Source organism: Peromyscus californicus, unplaced genomic scaffold (assembly GCF_007827085.1).
Source record: "Peromyscus californicus insignis strain IS unplaced genomic scaffold, ASM782708v3 Scaffold_4__1_contigs__length_199733344, whole genome shotgun sequence".
Taxonomy (NCBI): domain Eukaryota; kingdom Metazoa; phylum Chordata; class Mammalia; order Rodentia; family Cricetidae; genus Peromyscus; species Peromyscus californicus.
In genome coordinates this window covers 135,151,215-135,175,917 of record NW_026294562.1, presented here as the reverse complement: position 1 = coordinate 135,175,917, position 24,703 = coordinate 135,151,215, and the positions used below count along the sequence as shown (strand labels likewise).

General features: G+C 45.1%; 1 protein-coding gene across 1 annotated transcript in view; it reads left to right on the top strand.

Annotated features, from left to right (window-relative positions):
* The window catches only part of Cers3 (ceramide synthase 3), a 94,991-nt gene extending 74,862 nt beyond the window's left edge, over positions 1–20,129 (top strand). Inside the window, exon 11 of the mRNA XM_052711906.1 lies at positions 18,217–20,129. Within this exon, the coding sequence (XP_052567866.1) occupies positions 18,217–18,369 (153 nt within the window). The 3' untranslated portion in view covers positions 18,370–20,129. The remainder of the gene's footprint in view (positions 1–18,216) is intronic.
* Positions 20,130–24,703: the final 4,574 nt, after the last annotated feature.

Below are 24,703 nucleotides of genomic sequence, written 5' to 3'. Positions count from 1 at the left end.
TATTAAGGGACTCTTGGGCCAAAGAGATTGATAAAAGCAGGTATGAGGGAGACTCCATGCTGGTCAACACTGTCCCTGTTTATCTTCCACTATTTTCTGTGGTCACATCATGTGTCCACCTCCTCAGCCCCACTGAGTAAATCTCAGAGAGAGCTTCGAATAACACAAAGGAAATGTTATTCATGAGAACATAGAGAAGGAAAATGAAGTAGTTGTAAAGAGCTTTGCTTTGCTTTATCATGTGGGCTCTGGTGCCTGAGTGATTTATGAGGCAGAAGGCTTGATCCTGTGTTCTGTTCTGGGAGCAGGAAGTATGCCGTCTGTGGTGCTGTGTGCTCTCTAAGGGGCTGTGTTCTTGCAGAGGTGTTTCTTACCACATGAGGGACTGGGAAATCCCAAGCAGAGCAACTGTGGGCACCTACTCTTCCTGTAACTCCACAGCCTATGGACTTGCTGTTGCTCCAAACAACCAGTATGCACATCTGTGCGGATGTGAACCTGGAAACTTGGTTGCGTTGTTCAGCGGCATGGAATTGGCTACCCTCTGTCATAGCTGTGTCTGACCCAGCCTCCACCAGAGCTCAGCTTCAGTAGAGACTTTGACTAATGTCAGAACCAATGCCATCCAGTAAGTGCCTAGGTAATGCTCTCCTGGCCGCCTCTAATACGCCTCAAACAAACAAATATATTGCCCAATTATGTGAGTATGCGATGGGATGAAGGATATGAAGGAACTCCAGGCTTTTGAGAAGGCCCCAGGACCCTGTCTGCTCAGAGAGTAGGATAAGGCTCTATGTAACTGTTCAGGAGGCTGGAGGCAGTTTTCTTACTTATGTCGGTTGAGCGTGTGTGTGTGTGTGTGTGTGTGTGTGTGTGTGTGTGTGTGTGTGTAAATGAGCATTTGAGGTACACTGTGCTCCCACATCTGTGGGGCAGCAAAGGGCACTGGGCTGGGCAGTGCAACAGAGGCCTCAGCCAGTCCTACAGAAAGGGTTGTAGCTAAGTGGCCGCTCAGAAGTGTCTGTCCACTTGGAGGCAAACCCATCATTAGAATGCAACTGAATATGTGCTGTCTTCTGCAGTGGGGTGGAACTCTGGACAAGATGGCGTTTTGTAACCAGGATAACACACAGCCTGGAGCCTCCCACCGTGGGGGATGTAATGGAACCAAAGGGCTTCTGGGCAGCACCACCATATGACTTGCGCCTTCCCTGCTGAAACTGGATTTCAGTCCCAAGAAAATTTCATTTCTCTATGCCAGGAGGGACCCCAAGAATCAGAGGGCTTTCTTCTGGTCTTTTCTGTCCACACATTTGTTTTAAGTACAGGTCTTTTGCTCATTGATTCTCACAGCTTCTGTTTACATGAAATTACTTTCTTCTTTTGTTTAAAAATATTTTCTTTGCTGAACGTAGAGTGTTAAGGTCTTTCCACACCCCCACAACTCTCTCTTTCTTCTAAGAGGTTTCTCTGTAGTATTCTGATTAGAACGTTGTCTGTAAGACGTCCATGGACTTCTTACCACTGTTATTTTAAATAATATATCATTTCCTTCTAGCTTTGGCTTTTTTTAAGCTTCTTAAATCCATGCCTTCATAATTTTTATCAAATTCAGGTTTCAAAAATATTTTCCTTGCAGTACTGAGGACCGGACCCCAAGCCTTGTGCTTCTGGGCAGGTGCTCCTCAGCTACATCCCAGCCTCAGGATTTTTATCATCCTTCCTCCTTTCCCTCCTCCTCCTCCCGGAGCTTCATTTACAGCTGACTTGGGCCACCTGATCCTCTGTTCATGTTTGGGTCCCCGCCCCCCATGCTTCACTCCAGTCGTTTCTGTGACTGTGTTTTCAGTACCTTTGATCCTTTCTTTTGCGGCATTTAACCTGTTCCTAATCTTATCTAATGTAATGGTTTATTTGGGATATTTGTTTTTAATCCCTATAAACTTCATTTTGGCCTTTAAAATAATGTCCTCTATATTTCTCTCCTTGAAGGCAAGAACAAGTGCTGTTAACTACTGAACCATCTCTCCAGCTCTTACAATAACTATTTTAATATTCCTTTCCTTCAAATTCCATATTTCTAGGTCTATTTTTATTAAGGGAATTTCTCTTTGGGTATGTACCATATTTCCAAGTTTGCAAATTTTGTGATTTTTTTAAATTCAAGACTAGCCATTTTGAATTTATACTGGTAAGGTGAGTCCAGAATAGGCTTTAGTCTGTGACTGCTAAGTAGAGTCCTTAATATTCCCCTAGATGCCCTTGTACCAGGAGTTCTCACTGTAACTAATAAGAGGACAAGCAATCATCAGCTCTCCACAGCTTGGGGGTTTTCTTTGCCAAGTCCCACCTGCCCAGGCCTTGCCTGGCCTCAGGGAGTTTCTGCAGAGACAGGACCAAAGAGACCTCCCTGCACTCCGACAGCATGCTCTCTCCCCACTGCTCCCCTCTCTCCTCTCCGCACTGTTCGCCTTACAGAATTCTGCTTCCTGCCTTTAGTGAACCCCAACTTGGTTTCCTCAACTCATTGGCCCACTGCGCAGTAGGTTTGAATGCATTATAATAAATGCAGGTCACCAATAATGTGTCAGGGTTGCGTTAATGACAGAAATCCAAGCACTTCCCCTGATGTCATTTAACTAAGAGCAGCCCAGTTTGAGTTCTCTGCTCTCCCTGTGTCTTCTGTCTGTCTGTTACATGAGTCTGAATCTGTGACTACTTGAATGCTTGAGAGTCTTGAGAACTGTGTGTCTGTCTGTCTGTCTGTCCCTTCATAGGGAAGGAATGGGATACTTTACAGAAATTTTTAATAGAGTTTTACAAGAGATTAATAAGTCACTGACTCCAACTGACCCAGTAACAAACAAACACTATCAATCAATATTCAAATATTGCTTCCAGTATTTATAGTAGATGCTCATTTTATAAGGCTGTTTTCTACCAATCTGCTGTTTCCAACAAATGTTTATCTTAACACACATGCTTTACAATTCTCATCACCCACATGGCAGCTCACCACTCTACATAACTCCAGTTCCAGAGGATCTGATGCCCTCTGACCTCCTGACCAGGCACATGGTGCACAGACATACATGCAGGAAAAACACTCATACACATTGAGCCAGGGTCATGGAAGAGTACATATTATGTAATATTGTGATATTACAGCTATACATTAGCTTAGGTTGCAAAAGTTGATGACCTGGGAAATCCAAGGCACATAGGTTGGTGGTTACATTGTTCTCTTAAAGGGAGGTTAAACAAACAGGCTGAGGGCACAGCAGGATAGCAGTCTTAAGTCTTATGTGACCTCAAGGTATTTTATCAACTCTTCCATGAGGCCCAGCAAAAGTTCCAGTCTCTCTGACTGTAAGAGATATTTTCATAATATTGCATCACCATACCTCTGGGCTGTGGGCCTTTGCTTCACCTCAGAAACTGGACCTAAGAAGGCAAGAAGCTGTAGAACTCTCTTCATTTTCCTTTCCCAAGGCTCAGTGTGAGCTGCTTCCTGGACTGACTCTGAAAACCACTGTTCCATATGTCTGTCTAGCTCTCCTAGTTGTTTAACCGGCGAGGCAATCTCTCGCTGTTCTCCTGCGGCAGCCAGAAGCAGAAGTCACCGTGCTGTGTCTTCTAAGTAACAATCGGCTGTAGACTCCCAGAGGCTGCATGTTTCTGTCTCCAGTGAAGTCCAGTGGTTGGGTGACTCCTTCTTTGTTTCTGACTTTCCCCTTAGGGCAATGCTATCCAATAAACATAGATTACAAGCTACACATACATTTTATTATAACAATGCTTACAAGTAATAAGAAGGAGAAAATGGTTCAGTACGTAAAGCCCTCTGGCCAGCAAGTATGAAGACCAGACTCTGGAATCCCAGAACCCACACAAAAGCCAGGCAGCCATGGAGACTGCCTGTAATCCCAGCTCTCAGGAGGCAGACACAGGGGACCCCCATTACAAGCTGGCTAGCCAGGCTAGACAATCCACAAGCTCTGGGCTCAGTTTTGAGGTTCTATGTTAATAATAAAATGGGAAGGGAAAGGGGAAGACACAGGATACCAACTTTAGGTCTCCACATACATGTCCACACATGCGTATTTGCATCTGGCACACATATATGTGGCTATACTCACATGCACACTCATACATATATGTATGCACATCACATACATACACATGCAAAAAGTTACATTAAGAATGTAAGAAAATGATAAGAGACACAATTAATTCTGATAATATCTTACATGTACCCAGTTCTCCCTGTTAAGCTCCCGCCTCTGTGGCTGCTACACCCTCCTCTCGAAGTTTGAGGCATGCTGTGGAGCAGCGCACCCCACCTGGTATTCATAGCTTCCCTTTCTCCTGGGGGATGACCTTCCTTGTGCTGCCCATGGCCCACACTTCCATTCTGCCTGTGCCCAAGTCTTTCTAGTTCCCTTCCTCCACTGAGGGCCGTGGGAACCTGTTGGGATGGGCGAAGTAATTTTCTTCTTCGTAGCCGTGATCTCGGATTCCAGAAAATGGCCATGGTGATTCTGCAGTCGTTTAGGAGGGTTGAGCAGGTGGGGGATAGCTGGGATGAGAGTATCGCCATTGTTCTTCAGTTCCGGAAGGCCTCCATGGTGCACTACATCATGTGGTGCACTACACCAGTCTCAGCCCTGCTTCTGTGGGCAGATGGTGTTCGCCATGCCTCCTAAGACGTGCTGTGGAGTTGTCCCTGCCTGACAATCCTCCATTTTATACCATTCCTGGGTTTGTGCTCCTTTGAGATCTACTAACACAAAACCAGGCGGGTCTGTTGGCTGTCTTCTGATGACTCAGCTGCCAACGCTGCTGTGTGGATTGTGCTGTCTGTGTGTGAGAGCCCGAAGTGGACTGAGGGCTTCTGTGTCACAGTCCTGCCACACTGCCTGTTTGTGAGTTGTGTGGTGTTGGCCACTTGGAAGTTAAAGAACTTCTTCTGACTAAGCTCTGTTTTGCTTGATCAAGTTATCATAAGTCTTTTGTTCAAAAATAGGAAAGCATACTATTTGTGACAGGGGCCCTAGTAGTCATTTGTAAGGATCTTTCAGAGAATTCAAGGCAGCTTATGGAACAGTTATTATCACGTCACTAGCTCTGTCATCAATCAATTGATCAATCCTCCTACATTTTTTTTCTTGAAGAACTGAAAAGAGAACTCAGGCTTCATGTGTGCTAGACAGGTGCTCTACCACTGAGCTCCAGCCCCAGCCCCTGACATGCTGGATTCATGTTTTATGTATTCGTTCATATTTAGAACAATAGAGAACAGCGTAGGCTGCTCATATGAGGATCTAGAATTTCAGACTAACTGGCTGTGTGGACTATAATGCACTAGGATGGACTGTTAGACTTTGGTGAAAGAATGCTTACAACCGGGCCTCAAACCAGACCCAGACCCTGGGATCCCTGACAGTCTCCTCCCTCAGTGGAAGTGATTCTAATTTACAACCCCGGGGGAGATCCACCAGATTGAGTAGCAAGAATGCTGGTGTCTCCTCCATCACTGAGAGGTGCCCGTGGATGTCCTTCCGTTTCCTGGGTCTCCTTCCTAAAGTCAGAGCTGTGTGTGGTCAGACCTCCGTGACTCAGCTTCCAACAGCTCCCCCAGCCTGGATGTTTGGACAAAAGTCGCACTGTCTTGTTCCAGAGGAGTTTTCCACTAACAACAACAACAACACAACTCTCTAAATGTAGCCTGAGCACATCATAGAAAAGCAGGATTGTAAAAGAGTGAGTTTTCCTAGACAAAGGAAAGTGTGATTCATTTTAGAAAGTGATTATTTTTGTTGTTTCTTTTAGGGACAGTCTCACCCTGCAGCCCAAGCTAGTAGTAGTCAAGGCTACTCTGTAGTCAAGGCTACCCTTGAACTCCCTATGTGGCCCAGACTGGCTATAAAAACTGTGATCCTCCTGCCTCAGCTTACTGAGTCCTGGGATTACAGGTGTGAACCACTGTGACTGACTTACTAAATTCTTTTTAGAACCATTTATTATGTAACGTGAAGCATGCTCACAATTTTCTATTGCCTTTGGGAACTGGACAGTTAAAAAGCACAGGGCCTAAGGAGATCAAGATAACTGGAAATCATAGGAACTCAAAAGGGTCCAGGTGACTCATGGCTTCAACATTGTCTTTCCTCGAAGAAAAGCTATCTAGAGAGCATTTGTGGCTTAGCAAATGCTAACCAAAGTCGGGTCTGTGACCATCACCCTTGTTACTGCCCAAAGACTGTGAGAAGCACAGCACCCAGGGCTCACTAGTAGCCTGTGACTGAGCATCTGTGGACCTTCCACACACAGAGAAGATTTGTGTGCACATTTAAGTTTGAGAAGCATTTGTCTAGAAAATTCTACATCACCAAAAAGAAAACGTCTATTTGTGGCCAGGGTTGAAAGAACCCAATTTAAATTTAGTGGAGTGCTAGCAAGGAGAAATATAAAAAGCAAAAATGCAACAGTCTCTTTTTCCTGTGACCTTGTCAACTTGGATAATGAGAATTAATATAACAAAAAGGGAGGTATTTTGCTAGTAGCCTGGAAAATTGAACTCTAACTGAATGTGTTTCTTTTTTTTTTTCATACAGTGAAAGCTAAGAGTTTGCTTTTAAAATAGCATAAAATACTTATTATAGTATTCTTTGTTTCACTGCCAAGTGCGGATTGAGACGTGGGGTCATTCACAAAGCAGTGGGACACTATGAGTCATGCACAGCCTCCCGGGCTCCTGACATTACTGCAAAGCCACAGAGTCCCAAGCACTGAGTTTAGTTACAGCACTTCAGAAGCATAGTTATGATTTTATTGAAGCTGTGGCTGCAGATGTCAGACTCTGAGAGCCGAGGAAGCCTTCCCTGCAGGCCGAGATGACTCATTTGCTGGGAGGGAGCATTTTCTCAGTTGCATTAATGTATGGCTTGTTTTGTTGCTTTGTTTTCTTATTGTCCAGTTTGTTTGGTTTGGTTTTCTTGCAGATATTTTTGAGAAATCCAAATCAGGTTTTAACTAATAGACGCAGCATGTATAATTAATAAAAAGATACAATTCTTGGATCAAAATGTACTAAAAATTATACCAAAAATTAAGCCAGAAGTGTGGCTACTCAGATGTGATTTGAACCAGTTATTAGAGATGGAGAAGACTGAACATCTAGGAGTCCCTGAGAGATGAGGCTGTGTCCCATGCCTTGTGTGGTGCCGGGGTGGTCACTGTGTCACATGAGGAGCGACGGAGGGAAATGGTACGTGAGTCTGTTCTCCATTGTCATAACAAGTGCCCAAGATTGGGCTCTTCATAAAGAAAAGAGCTTTCTCTAGCTTACAGTTCTGCAGCTGAAAGTCTAAGACCAGCCACTCAGAGGACCTCCACCTTCCATAGGTCACACCTCTCAAAGGTGGCAATCCCTCTCACCAGCAGCGATCTAAGAATCAGCTCTCAGCATGTGAGCTGCTGAGGGGGCACCACAGCCAAACCATGACGAGTGGGGGTGTTGAGCAGGAAGAGGACTTAACCATCTTTAGTTACTTAAAAAAATGTTTGAAAGAAGTGTACAATTTTTTTCTCCACCCAACCCAAAGAGATGGAACTTGAAATAATGAGTAGAAACTGCAAGGAGACAGATTTCAGGAGAGTTATTTAAAAAAAAGAAAGGAAGGAAGGAAGGAAGGAAGGAAGAAAGGAAAGAAAGAAAGAAAGAAAGAAAGAAAGAAAGAAAGAAAGAAAGAAAGAAGAAAGAAAGAAAGAAAGAAAGAAAGAAAGAAAGAAAGAAAGAAAGAAAGAAAGAAAGAAAGAAAGAAAGAAAGAAAGAAAGAAAGAAAGAAAAACAAAGCAGGTACCAGTGCCTGGAGACCCACGGGCAGGGGTGGGCACATCTTTTGCTCAGGTTATCTTTCATGAAGAGCTCAGAAGCGTCAGATAGAAACCAGGCTGGATGCCCTCAAGGTCCCCTGGAGTCCCAGCGGCCTCTGAAGAGTGTTTTTCATATGTAACCCCGTCCTACCTCTCAAGGGACACCACTGCACTCCAAGCCGCCAGCGTTTCTTCTCACGCTGGGGCCTCTCTGAATCTCTCCAACAGTTTCCACTCCACAGCAGAGAATGCTGGGGCGCAGGAGCCTGCTTCCTTTAGCAGCAAGCAGGCCCAGGATGGACCATGAGCTGGCCATGCAGCACACATAACTCCTCCCCAAGTGGACTAATGAGGGAGCAAAGGGAGCATGCACAGGGTGCATGCATTTCTTACTGCCTGGCCCACAGTGTACCTCCCATCAAGATGACCAACACCAACAGAGATGCTCTAGTCTCCATCCTGTTCCCACCATGAAACAGAGAAGAGACTCTGGAAAGGACAGCACCACGGTGCTTCTGCCTTGGAGCCCTCCCACTCGTGGGAGTTCTCCTTACTTTTCCTTATAGATCTACATTCACTCTGTTTTTCCTGATCTGTGCTTCCTTATTCCTCTTGGGGATAAGACATCACACTTAGAAGGCGCTGGCCTCAGGGGCTTTGATGGCCACTGAGTTTTCAGGACCCTAGCCCCTGCCTCCCCAAGTTTAGCCAACCAAGAGCCAAGAAAGGCTCCATTGCCCTCAAAACTCCCCACGGCTATTCTGGAGCAAAAGTTACTGGAGACAGGTGCCCTCTCTGTTCTGTCACCAATAAGTTTCCGATACATTGGACAGTGCTTCCCAGTGACTTCCTGTTGAACTGAGAATTGAACCCATGACCTTGATCATCTTTGCATGCAAGCTGTTTCTTCTTCCTGACATGCTTTCTGCCCACCGTTCACTGCCACTCTACTTTAACTTCAGGTCACAGCTTGATGGGTCTCGTGCAGAGCCAGTCACATTGGTGCTAGCCACATGCACTTACCCCACCATGCACACCCCTTGCTGTCTGCAGGGAGTACAGGATCCAGTTGTTTGCCACACAGCTGTTTGTCTCCAAGTCTAGGAAGATTTCCTCATAAAAGAAAATGGGCCAAGGTGTCTTCTTGTTGAAACAGCTTCATTCAGCCTTGTAGTCAGAGTCTAAGACAGTATCTCCCAACCTTTACCCATGGTATCTGAAAATGATGTGTATCTGGCACACTGGGGTTGCTGTGCATATCGCTCTGTATAAATGAAATGCTGATTGGCCAGTAGCCAGGCAGGAAGTATAGGCGGGACAAGCAAAGAAGAGAATTCTGGGAACAGGAAGGCTGAGTCAGAGAGACGCTGCCAGCCGTTGTGATGAGAAGCAACATGTTAAGATACCAGTAAGCCACGAGCTACATGGCAACTTATAGATTAATAGAAATGGGTTAATTTAAGATATAAGAACAGTTAGCAAGAAGTTTGCCACGGCCATACAGTTTGTAAGTAATATAAGTCTCTGTGTGTTTACTTGGTTGGGTCTGAGCAGCTGTGGGACTGGTGGTGAGAGAGATTTGTCCTGACCGTGGGCCAAGCAGGAAAACTCTAGCTACACTGGGGTAAACTGAGGTGGGACATAATCACCCAAAGCAGGAAGAAATGAGCACAACAACTCTAGGTGCCCAGGGCACTAGGGACTAGGGGACCAATGACTTAGCATCGCTTCTACCCCCTCTGTGGTCCCTGGGTTGGGAATTTCTCATATAAAACAGCTTCAAATAATGGCCAGGCATGGTATTTCTGATTTTTCCTTATTCAGAAACCTTGCCAACAATAGCAGCCTTGCTCCTCTGAGATGGGGAAATGACACTGTCCAGCAGGAAGTGTCTGAAGTGTCTGTCACAAGTGTGGCTGCCAAGGCCTGCAGATCGGTAGGTGTCAAGGGACCAAAACACATCCAGCTGTGCCTCAGCTCAGCTGACCGCTGTACCACTCAACCCAAGGCCACGGGCCAGTTCTAGATGGAACCTGGCCATGGAGATTTGATACAGATTGGAAGTACAATTCCTGGAAAGCTGATGATTGCAGGGCCGGCCTGTATCAAAGTTCCCAGCTGAGTGCAGCAGACTGGAGAACTAAGTCTCTCATAAGAGAAGGACTTTGGGGTATTTGCTGTGTGCAAATGAGTGAGGGGTGGTACTGTTTGCTGAAATATGGAAGACCAGATGAGAACACAAGAACCTGATGGGGTTGCTGGACAGCTGAGACACTGGCTAGCTTGAGTATTGAGTTTGAAGCCCAGAGGACAGGTCCCTGTTCTGGATACGAATTTCTAAGGCATCTACACTTAAATATTGCTGGGTTACAGATCCATCCCATCCACAGCAGGCATTCAGTTATTTATTCAGTGAGTAAGTGAAGAAAACAGCAAAGAAAGATAGCTTAGGTCATTCCGGTGTGTTCTGACTCTTCCTGTTCCACTCGCCCGCTCTTCCTCTGAAGAGGTGTGCACTCTTGAGGCCAGTGTGTTTCCACCCGTGTTTTTGTATTGTGACTGTGCCTGGATATGGACATAGACATTGTGTTTTTGAACTTGTCACAAGTAGTGTTACCTAATATATAGAACCCTGCTCCTGTCCTTTACCTGTCTCCTCATTATTCATATTGACATGCTTCCTGTGGGCATGGCTGTGGACAACTCAACTGGAATTGCCAGACAAATTTCCTGGATGCTGCCAAAGGATGCTTCAAGACTTGTGTATGAGGGTCTCTCCTTCCTTCATCCTCATCAGCTTGTGTTTTCCAGACTTTTCCATGACTGCCCATTTGACAAAGTGAGGCTTCAACTCCTTGTGTTGGTTGTATTCTCCCATGAGCGCCTTGTGCAGTTTGTCAGTCTGTGGTGCTGTGCCGTCTACCACTGGCCTGCTCACACCCCTGCTTTCCTGTCAGAATGAGGTTTTCATTCTCAATAGTATATGTGGATTCTATGGATCTTTTTTGAAATCTTGAATACTAATATTTGAAACAAACTGTAACATTTAAGTTTTAAAACAAAACTTCTGGGTTTCATCCTGTTGTGCCAAGATACTCTCCTGCCCTAAATCCCAGGAGATTTGATCCTTTTGTTCAAAACAGTCCTGCATATCTCTTCTCAGGTAGGGATGAGGAACTTCGAGTATAGAACCCAAAGCTGTTCCCATAGGAGGCACAGATGGCCGTTTAGAGAGGACTGCAATTCTAGGCGTTGATCTCCAGAGCAAACTATATTCATTTAGTAAAGTCATTCGAGACCCGTCACTAGCTGATATCTGCTAGAGGCTGGTGTATGTTCGTATATTTTAGATAATCTAAAGGATGTGATGGGAACCCTTTGCCTTTTGTTTGCTTGGTTTGGGAAGAGAGAAAGACAGAGAGAGAGAGAGAGAGAGAGAGAGAGAGAGAGAGAGAGAGAAGAGGAAGAGGAGGAGGAAGAAGAAAAAGAAGAAGAAGAAGAAGAAGAAGAAGAAGAAGAAAAAGAAGAAGAAGAAGAAGAAGAAGAAGAAGAAGAAGAAGAAGAAGAAGAAGAAGAAGAAGAAGAAGAAGAAGAAGAAGAGAGAAAGAAAGAGAGAAACTTAAAAGCTCCCAAGCGTACTCTGGGCTGGGCTGTCACCACGCTGTGTCAATAGGAAGGACCTGAAATCTCCAGTTTTTATCAGCTTTGGAAAATGAAGATACCATACAGAATCTGTCAAGCCCTAAAACTAATCTTTGAAGCTCATTGGCAAAAGTCTCTAAGTCTTAGTAAAATGAAAGAACTGCTTTGGGAATTAGAAATAATCAAATAACAGATTCTAATTTAATAGTTCAATAATTAAATCATAGCTAAATGAAATTTTGATTATAACTTCATTAGGTTCTGTTCATAATTTAGGAAAACTAAAGTCTCCTACTTTACATCAGTGAGTTGGAGCTGTATAAAAGAAACTTTTGTCTCTGCCACTGAACCTGAAGAGAAAGCATCTTGAAGACATAGAGCAGCACAAAAGCTGCCTGTTGTTGTTGCTGTTCTTCTGCAAATAAGGAACTTTGACCAGGGCATTCTTGAGGCCATGTCCATCCAAATGAACAAAACTGGAGCTGTTGCTTCCAGATTTCCCAAGTTACCACAGACACACTCGCAGGAAGGCAGACGGGACACTGGACACACACGCAGGAAGGCAGACGGGACACTGGACATACACGCAGGAAGGCAGACAGGACACTGCATGAAGCAGATGTGCACATCGGTGGTGTTAGAGAGCCCAGAAGTTCCTCACCCCCTGGGTGAGGAATTCTGTTAGTGAGCCGTGAAGACCACTCAGTAGGGAAGGGGCAGTCTCTTTCACAAGTGTTTGTGGGGAAATTGGGCATTCACATGCTAAAGACTGAAAATTGACCCTCAAGTCTCAGAATGAGCTAGTCTTTGAATATGTTCGTCTTTATGCCCCTGCTTCTAAAACATGCCCTGTAAGGAGCAATGTTGTTTTTTATAGGCCTTAAACCAGATGATCAAATTTAGACATTTCTCTTTCTGCTGCTTGGGATGCTCCTACCCTGACCTTGGGTTTCCTTCATGGTGACTATGATTTCACGTCCGTCCTTTGAATGGAAGCCCTCTCTGCCTGCATGGTGTACCCAGTTAATGCATTTGTCAGGAACTCATACTTTTCCTGAGCCTTTTGTGAGGACAAAGGGGCTTGTTGGTAGGGAACTTCTTAAAAGATCTGGCAAAATTGATATTCATCCATCTTCAACTGTGGAATGAGTATCAATAGTTTGATATGGAGGACCCAGACCATTTTTGGAGAAAGGTCAACAGAATGATAGCATGTTTTTTGCTAATTCTAGGAGCAAGTAATCTCAAATGGTCAGAATACTAACAGAACAGTAATAGAAAGTCTTTAGCGGGGATTGCCAAGACCTTGGGGTGGGTGTTGGCAGATGAGGAGCACATGTGCTCATATGCCATAGGATCCATGCAAAGTCCCCACAGCCCTGGGACTACTGAAGCACAGATCCACCCTCCATGCTTCTATGTATTCTACATTTTTGGGGGCCTTTAGTGATTTGTAGAAGGTCCAAGGCCAACAATCTGCATGAGACAAGTCCTAGTAGCACAAAATGGAACCTGGTATTTGAGTTGGAATGCAACAAGTGAGAAGTATAAAATAAGTGGAGTTGGTTCTAAGGCTGCAAGGCAAGCGTTGACACTCAAAGCACTCAGGTGGTGTTCTAGAATACTGATCTTTACCTTATGTGTACACTCCTGGAACCTCCTAGATGAAAAGCATTTGAGTTTGTATTTCTGCTAGGTATTTTAGTGCTGGAAAGCGTTGAAGTTGTGATTTCTTTCCTAGAATACAGACTGTGGTTCTTATCTAGTTTTTCTAACTCCAGCTTACCAGAGAAGTTTTATTTTTCTAGTATCCCTTAGCCAGTGTCTGTCCAAATGGTGCCTTGTAAACCATTAATAAGTTGCAAAATCTACTCCTAAATCTTGAACATTTGTGTATGTATGTGAGCATGTGTGTGTGCATATGTGCTAGTGTGTATTGTATTGTGTGTGTGTGTGTGTGTGTGTGTGTGTGTGTGTGTGTGTGTGTGTGTGTGCGTGCGTGCGTGGCACAGCATATACATGGAGGTCAGAGAACAACCTCAGGTGTCCATCCTCACCTTCCACCTTGTTTGAGACAGGGTCTCCCACAATTACCCACCACTGCATAAGCCAGGCTGGCTGGTCCACAAGATTCTGGGGACTCTCCTGTCTCTGCTCCCATCTTGCCATAGGAACATAGAGGTAACAGACTACTTGGCTTCTGTTGCTGGCTTTGTGCAGCTTTGGGGATCTGAACTCAGATCGTGAGGCTTATTCAGCAAGTGCTTTAACCATTGAGTCCTCTCCCAGCCCTTGGATATCTCTTTTCAGTGTTTGTTGTTCTTTGAGACAGCGTCCCATTATGTAGCCTTGGCTCACTCTGTAGACCAGGCTGGCCTTGAATTCATGGAGCTCCACCTGCCCCTGCCTCCCAAGTGCTAGAATTAAAGGCATGCTCCACCATACCTGGATGAACTCTCATTTTAATTGAAATATAATGAACATGTCAGTGGTTGTCTAATCTAATTTATTAGGGATGATTTTCACCATTTTAAATTTTATGCCTAAAGGCCAACCCCATGGTACCAAGAACAAGGTCAGAATGGGTGTGAGGAGCGATGAGGAGACAGCCAACGCTCAGGCAGGAAGGAAAAGCTGGCTGCCTCAGAGCTGGGTCACAGACCTCCTGGTTCCACTCTCTCTCCCAGTACTTACACTGCCTGGCTTCGTCCAGCAGGGGACTGTAGAGCACCATGTTCGTGCCCTGTCTGGCTCCCAGCTGTGTGGTGGCTTTGTTAAAGTCACTTCCTTGGCCCAACCCCTCTGTGGTCACCAGCATTAATCCTATCTAGTAAAGCAAATAGTATGGTTCCTATGTGCAGTGATCGTGATGGGGAATTTGATTGTTCGTACTGACTGCTCAGTCCAGCCTGCTCCTTGGAAAGCCCTTCAAGTGTCAGTTCTGCCAGTTACAGTGAAGATGTCACATGTAAAATAAACTTGAATATAAAGTGATATTAATATTTGAACAGCGGACTTTTCTGTCTCTATTACTAGATCTTGTATAGCACACAAACATTTGCATATCAATCTGCCAGAGTCCTATCGGCAGGAAACCCCCAGGATTCCTGTCTGGCCTGTGACTTAGTGTTAGAGTCAATAGTTCTCAATTCTACCAGATATATGAGCCTTTACTAGCCCACAGTTCAATTCCTAGTAATAGAATCCACCTCTAAACATAAGTTCAAACAATAACATAATGCTCTAGCCATCATAAAAGCGTAACAAGGAGAGACATTTCCACGACTTTGTACATTGACGTGTGAAATGTGCGTGTGACATAACACAGCTGACAGATGCTTGTGTCTTCGTAATCACAAACTTTCACCAATGAAAAGGCTGTAATCGAAGATGGGCACAGGTGTACGTGTGGTGACTCAGATGCCACTGGCAGTTTTGTCCTCACTATCCTGTTGTCACGAATTGGGACGTTCTGAACAAAACAGAATATAATCTTTTGACTACATGAACAGTTGCATTTCTGGAAAATTCAGAGTACAGTCTGTTTCTCCATAACTGCAGATCTTGAAAAACGTGAGGGAAACAGCTTCCCTTCTATGGATTTTTCTCCTTCTAAGCTGAGTTTAGGAAAGACACTGTGGAATGGGTAAGCGGGTGACCTGAGGTGATATCCAGCACGGGACTTCGGAGTTCTTTTGTTTACTATGTTGTACAGTGTTTTATTTTTCACACTGAGGCCTGATGGATGGAAACTCCACCCTGTTCCCCAGGAACAGTGACATTCTAGATTTCCTGGCAGGATTACTGTAAGAAGCTGGGAGAAGAAACACCAGCTCAGCTTAAGAACTGTCCCTGAAGAAGCTTTCTATACAATGAAAACAGAAAGCACTCCAGTTATCGGCAATAAAAATATCATGACAACTAAATGCCCAGTGACTAATACTTTACTTAGAAAAAACATTGTGTTTCTTTTCACTTTTATCTTTGTTTTTATCCTTTATATGAACGTATTTTTAATCAAATCTACCCCTCATTCTCCTTTTCAAGTCCTTTCAGTTCTTTCCCTTGATCTCCCTCCCAAACTCATGTCATCTATCTATCTATCTATCTATCTATCTATCTATCTATCTATCTATCTATCTATCTATGTATCTATCTGTCTGTCTGTCTATCTATCTATATATCTATGTGTGTATGTATGTATGTATGTATCTATCTATTTTTCTATGTATCTATCTATCTGTTTATCTATGTGTCTATTTATCTATCTATCTATGTGTCTATCTATCTATCTATCTATCTATCTATCTATCTATCTATCTATCTATGTGTCTATCTATCTATCTGTTTATCTATGTGTCTATCTGTCTATTTATCTATCTATGTGTCTATCTATGTATCTATGTGTCTATCTATCTATCTATCTATCTATCTATCTATCTATCTACTTATCCATCCATCCAAATCCCACTGAGTCTGTTAGTATTGCCTACATACACATGGGTATAGGGCTATCCACTGTAACATGGGCAACCTACCAAGGACCCTGCCCCTGAAGAAAACTGACTTTTTCTTCCTTTGCAACCACCTACTGCTCATAGTTTCTCAACTAATTGTGGGGCCTGTGAGCCCCACTGTCCATCCATGCTGGAATATTGACTACACAGATGATGTGCAGATGTTATACTGTGCAGGCAACCATAGCTACTCAGAGCTTGTGAGTACAATGCCTGTCATGTCCAGAAGACTCTCATCTCCCGCCTAGGGCTCTTAAAATGCTTCTATTCCCTCTCTTACGACGTTCCCTGAGTCCTGGGGAGAGGAGATGTGATGTCGACATCCTGTTTGGGTATGAGTATTCCACAGCCACCTATTCTCTGTGCTTTGATCATTTGTGGTTTTCTGAGTTGACCTCTATCCACTGCAAAAAGAAGCCTCTCTGATGAGATGTGTGAGCTGGACTGTCTTTAGGCTTAAGAATAAATAGTTTGAAGACAGTTGGCTACGCTATCAACTTGGCAGGATGATGTAGTAGTGGGTTCTCCCCTCTCTAGCCATGCATCCATTGCCAGGTTTGCAGTAGCAAGCATGTGTTCCCTCCTGTTAAGCACCTTTAAATCCAATCAAACAGTTGTTGCTTGTCCCAAGATACCCAGGCCACTATTGCGTCAATGGGCACCTGGCATCTTGCCAAATGAGCTGTTACTGTAGTTCAGAGGGCTCATGGTTGGGCAAGATTCTCTCCTGGCAGCCTGCCTAGCATCCTGCAGCACTATGAAAGCTGACCAGGAGGAAGCGTCCAGGTCAGCACCAGCTTGACTTTTCCAAATCCTGTGACCAGAGTGTGTATTGTCTTCAGCAATAGGGTCTCACCCACAAGTTCTGTGGACAACTAAGCACATCGGCAGTAGTCTGTATCATTCAGGTCTGGACCCCCTGACCAGTAACTTGGAGGGAAAGAGCCCATACCCAGGACTAGGCTTTTGTTTAACAATTGCTTTCTGAAGAAAAATTTTCATATATTATTAATAAGATGGATGCTTTATAAATGCATTTATGTGGGGGTGTGTATCATGATGGACATGTGTGTGTCAGAGGAAAACTTGGAGTCAGTTCTCTCCTTCTGTCATGTGAGGCCTGGGCATCAGACTCAGGTCTCCAGACTGCTGAGCCAGCTCCCCAGCCTTTTCTGTTAGGTTTTAGTTCTGTGAGTTTGCATATGTATGTATAATTGTGCAGCCGTTGCCATAATCAGATTTTCATTTTTAAGGCATTTTTTAGATTTATTTTATTTTGTGAATGTTCCTCCTTCATGTATGTATGTGTACTATGTGTGTGCCAGGTGCCCATGAAGGCCAGAAGAGGGCATCAGATCCCCTGGAACTGGAGTTATAGATGGCTGTGAGCTACCATGCGGGTGTTGGGAATTGAACCCTGGTCCTCTGCAAGAGCCACAGGATTCTAAACTACTGAGCCTGCTCTCTAGCCCCAAACTTTTCTATAGCAGGAATCTTAGAGAGTCTTATTAATAAAATCAAACCTGAGGCCAGTTATTGGGGTGAATGCTGGTAGATCAGAGAGAGAACAAGCCACAGCTATCTCACCTTGCCAGTTCTTCAGCTGGTCCTGTTTCCTCAGACTGGAAGCCTCTGAGTCCTCATCCAGAAAGAATCTCAGCTGAACTGTGTTGCTCCAAAGCCTGAAAGCTTAACCAGCCAAATGCTGCTAGTTTCTGGTCCTCACGCCTTATAAACCTTTCTGCTTTCTACCACCACTCCCTGGGATTAAAGGCTGCTTTCTGGGATTAAAGGTGTGTGTCACCATGCCTGGCTGTTTCCAGTGCGGCCTTGAACTCACAGAGATCCAGAGGGATTTCTGTCTCTGGAATGCTAGGATTAAAGGCATGTGCTAACATTTTCTAGCCTAAGTATCTTGTGGCTTTTCTGTTCTCTGACCCCAGATAAGTTTATTAAGGTACACAATATTTTGGGGAACACAATACCACCACACTTTTCAGTCTTTAAAGTCTGCTTCTGACTTGTGCTGTGGTGTGCCTCTGTGAAGGCTGGTCACGTGGGTATCGGGGTTCTTTAACGGAAGCCAACTTTCGAACCTAGACCTGTATGTGTGTGTGCACATTCGTGAAAATCTTCTCCCAGAATGTTGTCACTCACAGCCCATTCTTTCCTTGCCTAGAGCATTCAGGATGTGAGAAGTGACAATGAAGAGGAAGAGGAAGAAGAAGAGGAGGAAGAGGAAGAAGGCACCAAAGGCAAAGGGACAGATTATCTGAAGAATGGCCTTGGGACCAACAGGCATCTCATCCCCAATGGTCAGCATGGCCGTTAGCTTGAAGCTCTGGAATTCCCACGCCACAGTGTGCTGCCAGGACATTGGGAAACCTGCTCCCCGGTCCACTGCTGTGGACACCCAGAGATCCCAGTTTGCCCTTCTTTATTTTATTTTATTTTATTTTGAGATGAAGTCTCCTATGTTGGCCAAGCTGGCCTCCATCTCATTCATCCTGCCTTGTGTTAAAAGGTTAGAAGTGGAACACCCATGGGTTTCCCAGCAGTTAGACTCAGGCTGGCCGGGGAGCTCTGAGGTTTCTCCAGGCAGGTGTCAGTTCTTACGGTGTTCCCCCTTACAGAATTTGAAGCGGTTGACTTTCTCATTTAGTCTGAGCTTTCTCACCTTCCCACCTCGCCCCTGTTCAGGGTGGTTTGACAATTGCCCAGGAAACCCACTTCCTCCAGGTGTTGGGCCACAGTAGTACCCTGTCTTTCAGAAGTTTGTTTGGAGTGACGAGAGGTTGGTTTCAGAACCACAGGGAGGACAGGCTTCCAGGCTCACAGGCCACCTTGCAGCCTATGAGGCGCTCCTCTCCAGTGCATCTGCCGGGCCTGCTCTACTACCTCACAGGGTTAGAGTAAGGATCAAGGGAGACAGTAGAGGTGGGTGCCTGTGTCTCCTGCAGGTGTTGGGGTGCCTCATGGCACCTTGATCCCAGCTTTGACGAAAGAGAAAACCCCAGCGGAAGTTGGTGTGAAGAGAACCCCATCTTAAAAATGGCTCTCAGTCTATAAGATATTCAGAGACGCAAATGCCCAGAAGTCGGTTTCCATTTGAACTGTCACCTGCACCGCTCCCAGGGTCGTTCTCAGATGACCCCAGAGCCCTCCTGGCAGGTTCCTGGGGCCGAGGGAAGGGAGCATTGCTGGGAAGCTGCCCTGGGCTATCAGCCCTGAGCCCTTCCTTGGCCTGAAGAGATGCCATGGGCTGTGAGGGTTGCTGGGGGCCTCTGGGATCCAAGTGAGGCTGCTCACTGAGCCGTACCACTCTGGAAGCTAGCCCCAGGGTGGCATGCACAGGAGCTCCGTACGCAGAAGGAATTCTTGGAAGTAGAAAGAGGAAGCCACACTCTGGACTTGGTATCCAACTCATTCTGACTGCTGAAGAGTGAAGCAGCCCGCAGGCTGCCGGGCGCCTTAAGTAGCAAGGGTCCTGTGCACATGAAATGGTCTGAAGAGTTTCAGTTTTTCATTTTAAAATGGTGGGTTTTTAAAACCTTCAGGCTGAGCAAAAACAAGCAAACAAACAGAAACTCTTCAGAATTCTGTTCCCAACAAAGTGTCTTGTTGAAGAATAGTAGGAAAAACAGAAAAACAAGTCTCAAATGAATATTTGTTTTTCTGAGCACACCATGTGCATTCTCTCTGCAATGTGATCTCGTATCTAAAATGTCTCTACTCACCTTAGGGCATAGCTGTTGGTTTATTGTTCTTTCTTTGGTGGAAGGTCACACTAAAATGTTTTTTTTTTTAAATGTGTCCAGTTAACAAAGTATTTTCCCTTGATTTATTTTGGTTTTCTTTCACTGCAGAACCTTTTCTTGCTTACAGTGAAACATTGTTTATTGATGTCCCCTCAAACTTCTTTTTCTGCTTTTGACTGTGGAAGGAAAAACTGATATGCTAATGTCAGCCCTCAAACAGCTCGGAGCACTGTACTTCAGAGGAGGTGGAGGTGTGCTCTAGAGCAGTACTGGGGGCTCCTGTGGTGACCCCTCTCCTATAGCAAACAAGGGTTCAGAACCGTCCAAGATGACTTTGTAAACTTCTAAGCCACAGCGACCTACAATAAAATGAAAAAACGAACTCCCAGAGTGTGGCGACTGAGTAGTTTCAGCACCTCAGAGAGAGAACTAAAGATCTAGACACACATTGTAGACAGAAACACACCAGTCTTCTAGAAAGATCCTGCTGGAAATACAGGATGCAGAGAAGGGGGCCAGTGCAGACATTTATACCGCAGGCCTTGGGGTTCAGCTGGCAAAGCCCTGGTCTGGCAGGGTGAGGGTAGGCTTCTGGGGCATTTGCATGTCTAAGTCCAGGCATCTCAGACACATGAAGACACATGTTTACCACTGTGCCTGGAAGGCTGAGCCAGCCAGCCGTTCTGGGTCTGACGGGACAGCACCTGGGCCATGTGCAGACACAGCACAAGGGTTAAGAAAACTGGGGAGATAGCTCAGCAGGTAAGAGAACCAGGATTGCTGGGGCTCGCTGACCCAGCTTCAGGTTCAATGAGAGACCCTGTCTCAAGGGAATAAGGTGGAACGTGACCAAATAGGACACGTGGTGTTTTCCATGCTTGCTTGCACATGCACATAACACACACACACACACACACACACACACACACACACACACACACACACGTGCAAAAAAAAGAAAGAAGACAGAAAACAGGTAGATCCTAAAGGAATTTTTATGGCCATGTTTTCCATTTCTGCCATCAAAGGCTGCAGGATGATTATATGCTGTCCATCAGAATTAATTGTCCATGGAGCTTTAAAAATGACATTTAAAAATTTGCTCACCGCCTGATGCACTTTTTCTTGGTACACCTTAGATGAGAAACAAATCTTCATTTTAGCAGAGCCCTGGGTCCTCTGAGAGCAGTCCGGCGCCGCTGGTTTTATTCCTGGTAACAGTTCCACATACTCAGAAATGGAGCAAGGCAATGGTGCTTAGTGAGATAGGAAGAAAAAAACCCAACAGGAGAAGCGAACCTCCAACAGCAGCTATGATGGTGGATTTCAACAGGAACTGATCAGTAAGCACCAGATTACGGATCAATTGGAGCTCCAGATTAGAGTTTTTAGACTACATATTGCTTATTTCATTTATTACATTTCAATGACATATTGCTTAGAAGACCTGCAGTATAAATATTGGGAAAAATGAAATATTGAAAGCCAGGCCTGCTCATGGAGGCCTGTAATCCCTAATCCTTGGATGCTGAGGTGGGAAGAGTACAAACTCAAGTCTGTCTGGGTTTAGAGAGGGTATGAGCCCATTTCAACTCCAAAGCCAGCTTGGTATATTTGGGAATTTGGGCGTAGCTTTTCTTACTGCTTCCTGCTGGAAGGGAGCATTGTATCTTATGGGGACACAAAATTTTAGGCTTATGGGGTAGTCTGTGAGGCTGTATTGTGTGAGCCAGTTGCCTTGAATCCAATCTGGATGCTGGATTATCTGGGCCATGGTGTCATCGGAGACCTTTCAGGGGGTCTTGGCTGGTCAAACCTGATGTATCTTAATCTGGAACAAATCCATAGCCTCTGGCTTTCTGTGGAAACAAAAGCAGAGCCTCTTTTCCAAAGCAACATATCCTTATATCCAAATTTTGAAGTCAAGGTACCTTTAAAATATACATTTTGGCATAACTCAACATCTTTTACAATCAAATGTTTTTTGTCAGTTACGAATATCAAAGAGAACATATTCCAGAATCTCTGTGTGATAGCCATCTTTACGTGGCTTATTTTTTATATTATCTTGAACCTATTGCTTTAAACTGTAGCATTTTAAGACTGAAATGGTGCTGTGGCTGCTGGCTCCGCCCACTTCAGTTTTCCAACATGGTGGTGGTACGTTTTCTACCAGCTCTGGGAGCCATCAACTCTCAGAAATAGTGGGTCTATGTTTTTTTATAGCAGCATGTAGCCCAGAAACCTCTTTTTTTGTTTTGTACTAGCAAAGGCTAAATCTACCACGCAGCTTAATGTGCCACTTGCAGAGGCCTCATTCCCACCATACTGCAGGTAGAGCGCGCACGCCAGGAACCCGCCATAGTAGTTTAAACCTAAAGACTGCCGCTCATTTGAGAGAGACAACTAGGAACTGTTTTTAGCTCCGTTTTAGAATCTTTTTTTTAGGTTTTAGGTGGAAACTCTTGCCAACCCGTTGGGCGCCATTTGTAGTTGGAGAGTTTTCTCTCCAGGTCCTGCCAAGCCCCGGCAGTCCTACAGCCCACTTATAAAATAAACACACAGATACTTATATTATTTACAAACTGTATGGCCATGGCAGGCTTCTTGCTAACTGTTTTTGTATCTTAAATTAACCCAGTTCTATAAATCTATACCTTACCATGTGACTCGTGGCTTACCGGCATCTTCACATGCTGCTTGTCATGGTGGCAGCTGGCAGTGTCTCCCTCACTTAGCCTTCCACTCCCAGATTTCTCCTCTCTCCTTGTCCCGCCTATACTTCCTGCCTGGCCACTGGCCAATCAGTGTTTTATTTATACAGAATGATATCCACAGCACCACACAAATGACCAACTGTCAAACTCAAAAACACGTCCACACAAACGACCAACTGGTTTGCATATTGTTTTAACCAACTGGACATTTACAAGGGAACAAAAATAATCCAGTGGTATGTGACTAATGTGGTGGAGCAATGGCATGCAGAAGGGAGTCCTGACCCAACCATCGTGCTGCACAAAACTTGATTTTAAGTGGATGATGGGCCCAAATTTACAATGCAGAACTACGCAGTTGCTTTGCTGACTAAGGTCTCATCTGGTAAAATACAAGACTGCCAAGTGTTTTTGTAGTGCAGGGGATTGAACTGTTATCCACGCTAGGAAAATGTTCCATCACTAAGCTACATTCCAGGCTTTAGCTTTTTGATAAAGGGTCTCATTATGTAGCCCAGGATAGCCTTGAATCCGTCTTCCTTGTCTCAGCTTCCAGAGTGCGGAGATGACAAGGTGTGTGCCACTATGTCCAGCAAGACTATAAACTCCAAGGGGATGGCATTCACTGGACTTCCCTAAAACGCTGTCTCTGTAAGACACCTGTCTTAAGGTTAGTATTGCTGTGATGAAATATTAGAACCAAAGCAACTCGGGAGGAAAGGGTTTATTTGGTTTATGCTTCCACATCACAGTTCATCATCAGAGGAAGTCAGACAGGACTGGAACCTGGAGGCAGGAGCTGATGCAGAGACCATGGAGGGATGCTGCTTAATGCATTGCTCCCCATGGCTTGCTCAGCCTGCTTTCTTATAGAACCCAGGACCACCAGCCCAGAGATGGCACCATTCACTATGGACTGGGCCCTCCCCCATCCATCACTAATTAAGAAAATGCCCTACAGGCTTGCCTGCAGCCTGATCTTATGGTGGCATTTTCTCAATTGAGGTTCCCTCCTTTCAGATGACTCTAGCTTGTGTCAAATTGTCATAAAACTAGCCCGCACAATACCTTAGAAGATGTAAAGAGAAGCTAGGCTCCAAGGAAAAGTATTTGTAACCACATGTCCCACCAAAGACTGGGTACCGAATACCTGATAACTTTCACAGCCTTCCTCATCAACAAGGTGGTTTGTTGAGCTTTGCTTTCTCCGATTGGACAAGAACAACACCACGCTATTGCTGAAGCTCGCTGGGTAGGAGGGGCAGGTCAGGGATTCTGTTGGTGTGTGTCTTGTTTGTTGTAGTGCTGGGGAGTGGACCACAGAACTCCTGCTTCTATCAAACACTTGCTCTATTACTGGGTTGTAGCCCCAGCCCAGAAGAGCCAGTATTAGATGAGAATTCCTAAGCCCAGCTAGAAGGGCCTTTCCCAAAGTGTCCATACTGCTTGGCCACACTTGGTCCCATGATAAAGGTCCTGCCCCTCACTACTGTAGCTGGAGCATAGGCAGCTCTCCGGCCTATGCTGTGCTAAGCAGCTGAGTGCTTAAGGTATGTGCTAAGCAGCTGAAGTTTGAATGGGCTCTCCCACCTGCTCACTTTGCAATGTGCTTGGCCCACTGTCCCCTCAGTGATACCCATTGCCCACCAAGAGCCTCACCTACTGGCTTCTCTGGGTCACTGCCACTGCTCAGTCCCAGAACCAGCCCAGCTCTCTCAAGATTCATACTAAACCAATCCCAAGTCCCTCCGAAGCCCTGCTAGACTGTTGTCTCAGCTGCTTCCCTAGAACCTGTTGCTTTTGTTTATTTTACAGGTTTTGCTTATAAACTTGTTCTTTGACAATTTTAGGAATGTATAGAATGCATTCTAATTACCCTCACCACCGACCCTCTTTTATCTCTTGCTAATCCCATTTAAGCTCCACCCCACCGAATTCCTCTCTCCAAGTCTCTCATTCATTGCTCTTTGTTGTGTTTTCATGGCTCACTGAGTTTTACCAGGGCTGTCCCTATGTCCATGGGTTCGAAACTGTCCAATGGAGCCTGTTGGGCTCACCAGTAGATACACAACTAAAGACAATGACTTTCCCCATTTCCTGGTGGAGTGGCTGGTAGTTCAGCCAGGAGGGAGAGGGCCCCATGAGTCCTCCTCCCATCCTCAATTGATTGTTGACAGGCTCAGCCTTGCAC